At 38.9% G+C, this 13,057-nt stretch overlaps 1 protein-coding gene across 2 annotated transcripts in view; it reads right to left on the bottom strand.

The window, feature by feature from the left end:
- The window catches only part of LOC121637259 (centromere protein P), a 125,284-nt gene that overhangs the window by 111,614 nt on the left and 613 nt on the right, over positions 1–13,057 (bottom strand). For both annotated transcript variants that reach the window (XM_041981301.1, XM_041981302.1), the window contains exons 2-5: positions 12,417–12,577; positions 12,162–12,316; positions 10,883–10,971; positions 6,783–6,871 (exon numbers count right to left, since the gene is read on the bottom strand). In XM_041981301.1, coding sequence (XP_041837235.1) covers positions 6,783–6,871; positions 10,883–10,971; positions 12,162–12,316; positions 12,417–12,562 — 479 coding nt within the window. In that variant the 5' untranslated portion in view covers positions 12,563–12,577. The remainder of the gene's footprint in view (positions 1–6,782; positions 6,872–10,882; positions 10,972–12,161; positions 12,317–12,416; positions 12,578–13,057) is intronic.

Below are 13,057 nucleotides of genomic sequence, written 5' to 3'. Positions count from 1 at the left end.
TGTGACTGAATTTCAGGGGTTCTAAAGTAGAATGGTCAACATTAATAAATATCATTTCAACATATTTAATGGCAAAAAAAGCATTTAAAATAAAGGAAGTGTTTACTATTTTCAGTTTATAAACAGAAATATGCAACAATTCTCAAAAAAATAGAAAAGTTAATAAAACACTAAATTAGTATCTCTGATAAGGACTAAACAGGTTCAGTCAGTTGTGGGTACAGCTGTGCAGCGAGATACTGAATCCCACATTGAATCCAACCTGCTCATTGGTGAGTGTGTTTGAGATTAGTGCACTCAACACGAAGAATAGGAGGACTGTATGAATGCATGAACAAAGCCAGCAAGCCAGTCATCTCTTTGCAGAAAACACTCAATTTTTATTCCAGAATTACATAAAAACTGAAGGAAGCCATCACCATTAACTTGACTTAATGCATCTAAAAAGCTGAATTGTTAGATATAACACCAAAATGTACTTCCTTATATGCAATATCTCACATTTGGTCTGGTTTGCTCTGTCTGACAGAGCCTGGGACATTCTGTAAAGGATTTGCAGAGTTTTCCGTGGGGGCACAGGGCTAGACGGCAGTCAGGTTAAATTTCCAGATGACTGTTATTCCACACAGACCTGATGGAAACATGGCAGCACCCTGCCTTACAGTGGAGCACTATCAAAAAAGCAGACACTAAGATCCCTGGTCTGATATTACATGGACTGATGAAACTGATTAAATCTTTAGTGTGGAGGCAGTTAAAGCAAAGTGGTTGTAAAGGCAACAACCTTATCTTGAGTGCTTCTAATGAGATGTGTGGATCTGGAAAGTTTTAGTGGAGGCTTTCAGTTTATCGTCCTGATGCAGCAATAAAACTTGTTTTCACAAAACAGTGGAAAACAAATCAAGTAAAACAAACTTTGTCTAGAATATCTGATCGTTCTGGATGCCAAAAATAAATCTGAGCTCAGGTCATGCTCTTTAACTCAGTACTTTCACTTTAAAAATGAGCCTTTTTAAACATCTGTTTCTAAAATAAATTAAAGAACATGAGTACTCAAACAACACTTTAAATACTTGATAACCATTGGAAAACAACCAGATGAAACGCTCTGCACCTCAGGTTTAATGATTCACTTTGTGAGGCAGCTGGTTTCTTTGGACACTCACAGTCCACCTGTTCAACTGCTTATTTATTCAAATATCGAATCAGCCAATCACATGCCAGGACTCATATGTGACATCTCAGACCAGATTTATCAGACATCATCTGTCTGAGTCAGACTGTAAACGAACACTTCAGCTTTCAAAAAGCCTCACTTACACACACACACACACACACACACACACACACACACACACACACACACACACACACACACACACACACACACACAGACATGGCAGCGGCGTGTTGAATCATTATCTGCAGTAGTTTTCCATGTGTTGTTTGCCAGATTCTGCAGACTGGATCATACAATCCAGATGTGGCTTGGCTGCAGATATAGAGCAAATCACAGCAGAGCAGACACTTTCGAGCAGATTGTGGTTATAAAGACGAACAATGCATCCGACACATAAACACAGTATTAATTTAGTGTGCGCTCCACCGCTATGGAAGCATCAGTTTTATTTTAGAAGGGCATATGACTCACCTTCTGAGCAAAAATAAATAAATTAAACCATGATACATATTGTCAGAACAGGTTAATGTCACAATAAATAAAGTTAGCACAAGCAAAAACTGCTGAAAACAACAAAAGGTGTGATGTTGATCTTGATTTTTCAGTACATCGTTTCTCTCCCCACCGTGGAAAAGCTAAAATAGTTTAATAAATTATAACTGATGTTTCATTTGAATTTTACATTTTCAGACAAATCAGCGTAAACTGAATAAGATGCAGGACAAAATAATGAAGACTCTGTTTTAAATAACTTCATTATTCAATATTGAGATGTTTTTCCATTGACAGAAATAATAGTATTGATACATTGAGGAACAGATTTATAAAACTGCAGGATTTTTATCACATCATCATCCTGGAAGATGATGTCACTGTCTGGAAATGGGTAGTCACCAAAAACTGATAAATACTAATAATGAGTTGTTCAAGTATTAAACTAAAACAGCGACCCATACCATCATAAACCCACCTCTGTGCTTCACAGTTAGTTCAGGCCATCAAAAATATAAATTCATCCTGAAGAAGAAAAAGTCTTCAGGATGATTCTCAAGCAGTTATATTCATCTACTGGTCCACCTCCTGTGGTTTCTGCATCCTGTCACATATTGTTCAACATCAGTGCCGGAAAAACTAAAAAGCTCCCAGCAGTCACAGAACTTCCATGGTCCCTAACGGCAGTGATCTCTGGATGAACTATTTTGTTTGATCCAGAGTTTGCAGTATGGTCGTCACAATTATAGATTTTGACTGATTAATTTCAAAACACTAGATGTGTAAAATCACATGAACACTCCTTATAGGTCTTTAAGCTTTATTCATTTTATTTTGATTGCCAGCATTATATATATAACTAAAGTAACAAAGATGTCACAGTCCATCTAATCCACTCTGTTCTGTAAACAATGAATAAATCGATTTCTCTCAAAGAAAACAGAAAGGCTACAGGACCTCTACCTGGACTTGGGAGGCTTCTTTCTGTAAACTACATTATAAAAATGGTTTTGAACATTTCTTTTCAGCCCAAGTAGAAAATTTAGGAACACAGAATCACATCTAGCTAGCTTTGACTTCCAGCAGAATAGCTGCTGTTTGAGACATAAATCATACTGGAACAGTAAAATGAATTTACAGGTAACTGAATTTAAATACAGTTTGTTCTACAGGTCATTGTACCCTGACGACTCAAAGGCATCAACCTTCCGCTTAATGGATTATGTTTGAACAACAAAGCTATCCGTCAAAAAAAGTTTTTTTGGTTCATCACATCTGTATAATCTGCAAGTCCAACCTGTGGCTGTTCTCCTCAAAGATATCTTAACAGAACAGATTATGTCACAAAGATGACATAATCTGTTCGTCTGGAGGTAATTACTCATCGTCTGTCACACTTTCCCCACTTGGACACGCCTCTTCTGCAACTCGTGCGTATCAAAAACAAACCTGCGCAAAAACTAAAACCTACGTCTGTAGTTTTTACAAAGATTATCCAGTTCAGAAATTACCTTTTCTTTTTAAATATATATTCGTTCTTCAGTGAGACTATAAACATATTTGAGAGCTTTTTCTTTGTTTACCTTTAGCACAATAATGATGCCTAAACATTTATCCAACACCAACAATATCAGCATAACACAACTGATATTCCCCTGGCTGCATATGTCAAAGACAGGCAACAACACTCCAGAGATGTGCAGCTCATCAGGAGTGGAAATGCAGCGAAAGTTTCTAGATAGTTGTCTTTAGACGCTGCATATGCCTTTACATTAAACAAATAAAACAGTAGTGAAGTGAAAGTTTCTCAAACAGCAGCTGATAGAGGACGCTTAAGAGTTTTAATGAAACATTCTGTGCTGAAGCATATTTACATCCCCTGGCTTTGGTAGGCATTTATGTTTGCTGTTTTTTGCTGCCACATGAAAAGCACCAGAGAGGGAAGAGACTGACTAAAGCTCCAAATATCACTCAGTAAACCCAGCAAACAAAGTTTCAAGAACAGGTGCGTTCAATTAATTCTGGCTTAGTGCTACGGTACAGGTAGGTGTGCCAGCTTGCCAGCACACCTAAATGGAATCTAACCACTCTGGATGTAATGAGTTACACCTGGACTTCAGCATGACTGAGAAAGGCTTACTGTTTGTGAGTAAAACACAGACTGAGAGTGAGTTGATGTGTCAGCTGGACTTCATCTACTTTAACTAAACTACGCCAGAGTAAAACTAAACAGGCAGCTTCATCCCAACTGGAATAATATCCAATACTCAGTGTGTGGAACGGAACCAGGCAGACAAACTGTAAACAAATGACAAACTGACCAAAGTTAGATGTGGGTAATTTTGTAAAAGAATAGTTTTTATTAAATAAAATATACACTAAACAGGCTTGAGAGAAGGATATTGGTAACTCTATCACTGACTGACTGGCAGAAAGTGTGGGCCTGTGCCACAAATACACTGCTCAAAAAAAATAAAGAGAACACTAAAATAGCACATCCTAGATCTGAATGAATGAAAACACTTTGTTCTTTACATAGTTCAAAATCACACAAAAATTATCAATGGAAATTAATTTATTAACCCATGGAGGTCTGGATTTGGAGTCACACTCAAAATTAAAGTGGAACAACACACTACAGGCTGATCTAACTTCGATGTAATGTCCTTAAAACAAGTCAAAATGAGGCTCAGTAGTGTGTGTGGCCTCCATGTGCCTGTATGACCTCCCTACAACGCCTGGGCATGCTCCTGATGAGGTGGCGTATGGTCTCCTGAGCGATCTCTTCCCAGACCTGGACTAAAGCATCCACCAACTCCTGGACAGTCTGTGGTGCAACGTTGGTGGATGGAGCGAGACATGATGTCCCAGATGTGGTCAATTGGATTCAGGTCTGGGGAACGGGTGGGCCAGTCCATAGCATTAATGCCTTCATCTTGCAGGAACTGCTGATACACTCCAGCCACATGAGGTCTAGTCTTGTCTTGCATTAGGAGGAACCCAGGACCAACCGCACCAGCATATGGTCTCACAAGGGGTCTGAGGATCTCATCTCGGTACCTAATGGCAGTCAGGCTACCTCTAGCGAGTACATGGAGGGCTGTGCGGCCCCTCAAATAAATGCCACTTCACACCATTACTGACCCACTGCCAAACCAGTCATGCTGGAAGATGTTGCAGGCAGCAGAACGTTCTCCACGGCGTCTCCAGACTCTGTCACATGTGCTCAGTGTGAACCTGCTTTCATCTATGAAGAGCACAGGGCGCCAGTGGTGAAGTTGCCAATCTTGGTGTTTCTGGCAAATGCCAAACGTCCTGCACGGACGTTGGGCCCTCATACCACCCTCATGGACTCTGTTTCTGACCGTTTGAGCAAACACATGCACATTTGTGGCCTGCTGGAGGTCATTTTGCAGGGCTCTGGCAGTGCTCCTCCTGTTCCTGCTTGCACAAAGGTGGAAGTGGCGGTCCAGCTGCTGGGTTGTTGCCCTTCTACGGTCTCCTATGTGTCTCCTGATGTACTGGCCTGTCTCCTGGTAGTGCCTCCATGCTCTGGACACTACGCTGACAGACACAGCAAACCTTCTTGCCACAGCTCGCATTGATGTGCCGTCCTGGATGAGCTGCACTACCTGAACCACTTGTGTGGGTTGTAGACTCCATCTCATGCTACCACTAGAGTGAAAGCACCACCAGCATTCAAAAGTGACCAAAACAGCTAGAAAGCAGGAACTGAGAAGTGGTCTGTGGTTACCACCTGCAGAACCACTCCTTTACTGGTGGTGTCTTGCTAATTGCCTGTTGTCTATTCCATTTGTACAACAACATGTGAAATTGATTGTCAATCAGTGTTACTTCCTAAGTGGACAGTTTGATTTCACAAAAGTGTGATTGACTTGGAGTTACATTGTGTTGTTTAAGTATTCCCTTTATTTCTTGAGCACTGTATTTCTGACTGCAATCAGGCTAAATCCATTCAGTTCAAAATTGTAGATCACACATATATCACGCCCTTGCTTAGGTTGAAGATGGACACAAATTCCTCCCCATTATGTTGGAAATGTAAGGTGGAGAGGGGGGATTATATGTATCGTCTCTGGTCCTTTGTGAAACTCCAAAAGCACTGGTCTGAATTTACAAATGTACTGTTTGCCATCTTTAATTCACCTGTACACCTGTCAATTATACAACTGACTGAATGTACACCTGATGGCAACAACAGTCATGCAGTCAAGGACAAACACAAGAGGACGTCAGATGGCTGACTTGCTGCTAGGAGGAATATCCTGCTCTTATGGGGTAAGCCTGTGGTTCCAAAAAATAAAACCTGGTATAACATTATAATGGACTACATTCCCAAAGAATATTGGAAAATGCAAAAAAAAAAAAAACATGCTGAAATTTCATTTCAGTGGGAAGTATTTTTCGGACACGTATTTGAAAGACAGTATGTTAGGTCTGTACTCTCTGGATCTTTACTACAGAGTTTTACTTTATTTTCTTAGCTCTTCTTCTAGTCGTGCAATTTTGGCTTCTGTCTTTGATGTGACGGGTAACGCTGTCACTTTGCTTTAAGTCTGGCCAACTTCCTTATTTTAGGCTAATTTCAAAAGAAATATGTGACATCTCACAAGGATACAAAAGTAAGACCTGCAGAGGGCCAGATGCAGGTCAATTTTTGACGTAGTGGGAAAATAAATAGGCCGGCAGCCAGTTAAGAATCTGAAATAACAATATTATATCTTCAATACATTTGAGTCTCACCACTCCTTCTGTGATGTTAGTGCATCAATCACAATATGAGCTAAATGTGCCATTTGATGTCACTTTTTGTGATAACAGCAAGACTTGGTACCAGATACTTCTGTTTACGGTATTAGAATATGGGGTATTGATGAGGACCTTTGCATGCAGATCAGTTTTAAAACATGCAAAGAAGCAGAACTTTCTCTAACTGGAATCAAGTCCTCATTCATACACCTGCACGTCTCGTTATTTCAAATCAAAATGTTCTACGTGAAAAAGGTCAAAGGCCCATCACTCACTGTTGTTTTAAGGAAGCAAAGAAAATGATTTAAGGTTGTTATTAATCTACAATGTGAGTTAGTACCTTGACAGAAAGCTGCTGAAGTTCTGCAGGTCGCAGGAGTCCAGCACTACGTTCAGATCACTTATCGTCCTCTCAGATCGCTGACCCTCCTGCAGGACAGACACCTTCACTAAGTGAAAACAGTTTTATTGTTACTCCAGTTTATCTACAGATACAACAGTGGTTTTAGTAAGAGATGCTTCATGTTTGGAGCCTCCATTATGGGGAGGCACAAATGTACACGAAACAAACAGGTGGACAGATAAATTAATACTGTGATAGCGAACAAATAACATTTTTTATCAGTCACCAAAGCGGTGTGATTTTTCTGTATTCAACATGAATTATAATATTTATGGTTTAACACAAACACAACCCAATGAAAATGCGAATAATCAACAGATGGATTTATAACTCCTTGTCCTAAGATCTGAGGCAAAATAATGATCAAATTTTCTTTGTCAAATGAAGCTTTTCCTTTTAGAAATCTGTGTCTTTAATTGTATTCTTTGAAAATGAGAAGAGAAATCCAGGCGCTGTCTTTCCTGCTGCATTTAAACTGGAGACAAACATGAAGACAGAGCACATCCATAAAAACAAACTCTCACATGTCAGGGCTGCACATGGTCGCTGCACTGCTGGCTGATCAGAAACATAAAACAGTCTCACAGAACGACAGAAACTCAAACTTCAGTTTTAAAAAAAAAAACCTGTTCGTGTACCAGCTGAGTAAACAGGATAAAATTAGTCATTTTAGTTTGAGCAGTTTTTTTTTTATTTTTTTTTAACTTTAGACCGAGTCAGATATGCCACTTAAACCTATTACTGTTTTTATGCTAAGCTTGGCCAGACAAAAAATAGACATACACCTCTGGTCTGTTCATTCAAACTGCTCTTACATCAATGAGAAACGTCTGCCATATCTGGGGACACATGAACCATTTGTATGTCTACAAGTTGAACAAAACCCACATTATGCTGCAAAACAAAAAGGGAGGAACAAACGAACCCTATGACAGAAAACTGTTTTCAAATTATACAAATGTCTAACAAAACAAGTACAAACGTCAGAATAAAAGCTGGATTTCAGTAATGGAACATCGGAAGGCTGATAAGACTTAAAGCAGCACTACTGCATTTTAGCAGATTGGCTCCCCATGGCGTCCCCTAACAAAGGCCGATTCAGCATTCGTGTTGAAACCTCAGAATACTCCCCCCCCCCACCCACTGATGCACAATGAAGACACTGATCATGTGAAGCCTTTGTTGTTAATCATCATTACAGCCATGCGACACATGAGAGTCTGGCTGGATGAGTGTCTCACTTTTAAATGTTATACTGAAATCCTGGTGAAAAAATTCAGGCTGAAGTTGGGCTTCTACTACAGACATAAGGTTTGTTTTTCACTGCAGGTAAGAAAAGGCTGGATTTATTTATCTTTTTTCTGTTTTTTTAACCGTTCTTGATTCTCTGTACCATAACACTTAAAGATTTGTTATAAATGTCAGACCTTCAGCTCACAGCTGTGTCTAGTATTCTGGTGTGAATACGTGAATGAAGCTTGTTGGGCATCAGACTCCTGTGATGACACGTGTCATGTGAAAGGAAAGTGGATTGTTTGTATATAAAAAAAATGGCTCACAAATGAACGGTTCACAGCTACGACTCTGTTCCCATTGTTCATTTTCAAGGGCTGTTCAAAAGAATCGATTCGTTCCTGAACATCACATCTCTAGTATTGTGACGTATTTAATGGCTGCCCAGATCAGCGCAGCCTACTGCACTCCCTCCTTTCATGTCTCTTTCTGATGTGTGCATTATCATTATCATACCTCCACCATTGCCATGTTTGATATAGTCTGAAACTGACATCAGAACTTGGAGGTGAACTTTGACCCTCTGGTGGATGTTTTGACTAACAACATGCTAACGCTGATGTTTGAAACGAATGTACTAATTACTTACGTAAAGGCAGCATGAACGGGCCTTTAGTCTGATCTGATATTTGTTTTGTTTTTATTTTACTGGTGTCCACCTGAAGACCCAGTGCAGCTTGTACCCCTGGTTAATTCTAGTTCTTGTACTATCTAGTTCTTTCATTCATTTTCTGTACCACTTTGTCCATTACGAGTCGTGGGTAAGCTGGAGCCTATCCCAGCATTTTATCTGGTGAGAGGCAGGATACAACCTGGACAGTTCGCCTGTCCAACACAGAATGAGACACACACACACACACACTCCCTCCTAGGGAGAATTTAGAGTCACCAATTAAACCAACATGCATGTCTTTGGATGGTGGGAGGAAGCCAGAGAACCCGGAGAGAACCAGCGCATGCAAACTCCACACAGAAGGGCCACCGCCCCCAGGTTCGAACCTCCCCCCAGCCGAGGCTCGAACCAGCGACCTTCTTGTTTAATTTTTTGGGTTGTTGTTACTTACGCTGCCATCTTGGCCATGACACCATAGTAAAACCTTTCTTACCTTGGTTTGTATCCCTGGTAAAACAAAGCTTAAGGAGGATATTGGTTACGGTCAGCTGATGTGTTCAGGCATCATCTAACATGTAGATAAACATCTTTATACTTCTCAAATTCTGATTTGAAACAAATTTAACTACAAGCAATATTTTTTTAAGATAAAAGACCATAAGAAAGGAATCTGTGTTAACTGAATTTGAGGTCTCTGTCACTGAAAATCAGCTTTTTTGTTCAAAGGAAGGCACATCCATCAGAGCTGTGAGTAACACTCTCGAGGGACCTAAGAGAGAAAACTGGAGATGTAGCTCTACCAAGAAATGTGATAAGACTTTTGGGAAAACATTTAAGAATAACAATTTGTAACCAGTGTAGGATCTTACAACAAAGGGCTTTACACAGTAAATCATCTATCACCTGACTGTCTCCATATGTCAGTATGCTACATCTTCTTTGTGCATTAAGTGCAAAATAAACACTGGTAAGCTTACACACTTCCGATAGTCCTGCCTCATGTTTCAGTGATGCAGGGAAACAGTGTGGCATGAAGTGCAGACCATGTCAGGGATTGAGCTTTGACTGATCTAGTACCTCCATCTTTCCAGCATGTGCTTTAGTAAAGAACACTACAGAAGACCGTTCATGTCCTGACACACTGTGCAAGGAAAAATATTACTCTCCTGGATTTCATGAAGCCCTCTCACTATGTGGATGGTAGAGGATAATACTGCAGCACATCCTGCCAGAATTCATGACCTTTTTGGTTTTATTTGAAGTTAAAAAGTTATATAAATATATCAAATCAAATTAAAAATAGACATAAAATCACTAAGAATCAGATTGGCTTGAGTACAAGAGTTAAATATTTTTATATTTGTTTTATTTCTACCTGAAAGAAATTTTAACACCCCTGTCTCCCCTCAGATTTAAGTCTGAGAGGAGGACCTGAGAGTGACTGTTCTTTGTACTCAGTGTTTTAGAGTTTCTTTTAGTTTGAGAACAAAAATTCTGATTAAAAGAAAAACAAAACTCAGGTATAAAGTCAGGGCTCATTGAACATGGCTCTCTGCTGCCCTCTACTGGCTGAAGATAGCAACCACGCTGAAGCTTATGCGGCTGTGTCTCTGAAGTGTTATCATCTATATTTATCTTAATAAAATAAAAGTTCATCTGCTCATGTTTCTTCAAATTATTGTTAAGAGTTCTTTGTTTAAGTTTCAAGTTCTGCTTGATCTGCTTCATCATTTGTTTTCAGTAGACTTGATTACTGTCAAGACATTTTTAGAGGAGTCTGAAAAAAATCCATAAGACAACTGCAATTAATCCAGAATGCTGCTGCTTGTTTCCTCACAATAAATAAAAGGAACAATTACTCTGGTTCTCACATCTTTACACAGGTGTTCTGTGAGACAGACTTCTAGGATCATCTGGGTTCAGTATGCTTTTCATCCTGAGAGTTAAAACTAAACATTTAGTTTTTCTGTTCCTAAAATCTGGAACAAACTTCCAGAAAACCTCAAGTCTGATCCAAACCTTAGTTCTGGTAAAGCTGGTTTGATTACCAATTACCTTGCCACAGAAAACATCATCATAATGTCCATGCAGGGACACTGAAAACAGTAACTGTCAGATTAACATGACTCACCTTGACCTCAGAGAGCGTGAACTCTACCTGGAAGACGAGTTCAGAGCAGTGACCTGATAAACTCAGCTGCTGGACCAGTTTACTGTCACCTAACACACAAAAACACACAGATACAGCGCTTCATACAAGATCTAAAAAGGAAATGAAAGACTTCCTCATAAAAGCTTTTTTTATCTAATGGATGAGCAATTAACTCCACTCATAACACAAAACCAGATAACTTATTACATCTATACACACCACTGTTTCTCCATGACTGCCCAGTCATTGCTTGTTTTGTATTTATTGTCCTTGTGTTGTCATGTTTCTGTGTTTAAATAAAAAAAAAAAAATAAAAGTTTGGATGTTTCCCTTCTTCAACACACCCGATTCAAATGAATGGGTCATTGTGTAGAACTTGACAACAAGCTGGTGGACCCATTTCATTTGAACCAGGTGTGTTGGAGTAGAGAAGCACATAAAACCTGCAGGACGGTGGAACTTGATGACCTGAGTTTAAGATTCCTGCTTCATCCTTTTGTACTTGATTACTTTGCACTGAATTTGGTTCTGTGATTATCATAAGTAGCCGTGGGAGGTTCATTAGAATTAAACAAAAAAATGTGGTAACAACTGCACAGTAGTGGAAACATTATTAATCTTCCTGTAGCCACAATGATCACGTAATTTCTTTTTACTATTAGATCTTCCATTCAGCGTTCACACCGATACAACCTCTGTTCTTTGTTAACAAATGAAACCAAAACAAATTAAACTAAAATAAATCTAAATCGTACAGATATCTCCTTTAAATAAGTGTGGAAAATAAGACACCTTTTTGTTCTTCATTTTTATGTCATGCAAAAAAAATAAGAGCATAAAGAGCTTGAGTTACATCTTGCAGCAAGAGTATGGTTCATGTCCTAACTTTGGATTTTATGTTGAATTTGTGTGTCATTTAGCACCAGCCACAATGATCCTTATTTTTATCCAATTCTACACCAATAACAGCACAGTCTTAAATATATATATATATAGCACTGCATTTCTGCCAAGATATCACACTGTATGTTACGAGCTGAATCCTCATAGAGGAGCCAACTGTGGATTAATTTAACACGTAAAACTAACAGGGTGTGAATAAAGCTCCCTTTATTTGTCCTGGTGCCAAGCTTTTGAACAGTCCAAATAAAATAAATGTTTAGTTCATCCAGGTATTGTTAGTAAAAAATTAAAAAAAAGGGAAATAAATGAAATTCTGATTCTGTTAAAATCTCAGAAAACACATTAGAATTCTTACTGTTTTGCAGAGTTTTTATGATGCAGCTTTTCAGACTGATTCCATTCATCTCTGTCTGCAGCTTCAGATCTTCCTCCATCTCCTCCACCTCTTCCTTCAGCTTTGACAGCACCATCTCCTCCTCGCCACCTTGTGTCTGTCCACACACATATGCCCTGTGGAGACAAATGAAATGTTTGGAAGATGAAAGTAAAAAATGAAAGCTAATGTGAGACATATAAAAAAGCTTTAGATAAATAAATAAATAAAACTTACAGGGCATCCTGCATTTGTCCTCTGAAGTGCAGCGTTATGTCTTTATGGTTTTTCTGCTGTTGTTGCTGTAAAACTTTAACTTCAACCTTCAGACGCTCAATCTCAGCCTCAAGCACCTTCACCTCATCAGTGTTCTCCTCACTCATCTTTGCCTCTTTGTTCTGGGGAAATACATCAATATTAGTTAGTCAAATGAATAAACTTGACATTTTTAAGAAAGATCTCATAAAGACAGTGCCGTGCCAAAAGGTTGATTCAGCCCTCAATTCTTTATCTTTTGCTTCCAAACAGCAAACCTTTGTTTTAATCTTTTTTAAGTGGTTTTATGTAAAAATGTATGCGTCTCCCCCGAGGAAGCGGAGCTAGGAATACAGTGTGTCTATGTGAGGACCCATAGTAATTAGATATTGATAGCTAATTCTAAAAGAATTTAAGAGAATAAAAGCATAACAGTTATTGTAGTAAAATGGGATACCGACAGAAACACAGTTTTAAATGATGTGTTAAATTTTTGTCATTCACAACTGACTTTGTAACATGCTGCACCTTTAACAGTTGGACCGGTGTTGTGAATGACACATAACAGACAGCAAAGAACCACAGTTTTATTAATGAAAAACGACTAAATATTTTTGTTTGAC

This window comes from Melanotaenia boesemani, chromosome 3, assembly GCF_017639745.1.
Source record: "Melanotaenia boesemani isolate fMelBoe1 chromosome 3, fMelBoe1.pri, whole genome shotgun sequence".
Taxonomy (NCBI): domain Eukaryota; kingdom Metazoa; phylum Chordata; class Actinopteri; order Atheriniformes; family Melanotaeniidae; genus Melanotaenia; species Melanotaenia boesemani.
The sequence above is the reverse complement of the archived record's forward strand: the minus strand, read 5'-3'. Positions and strand labels throughout refer to the sequence as shown.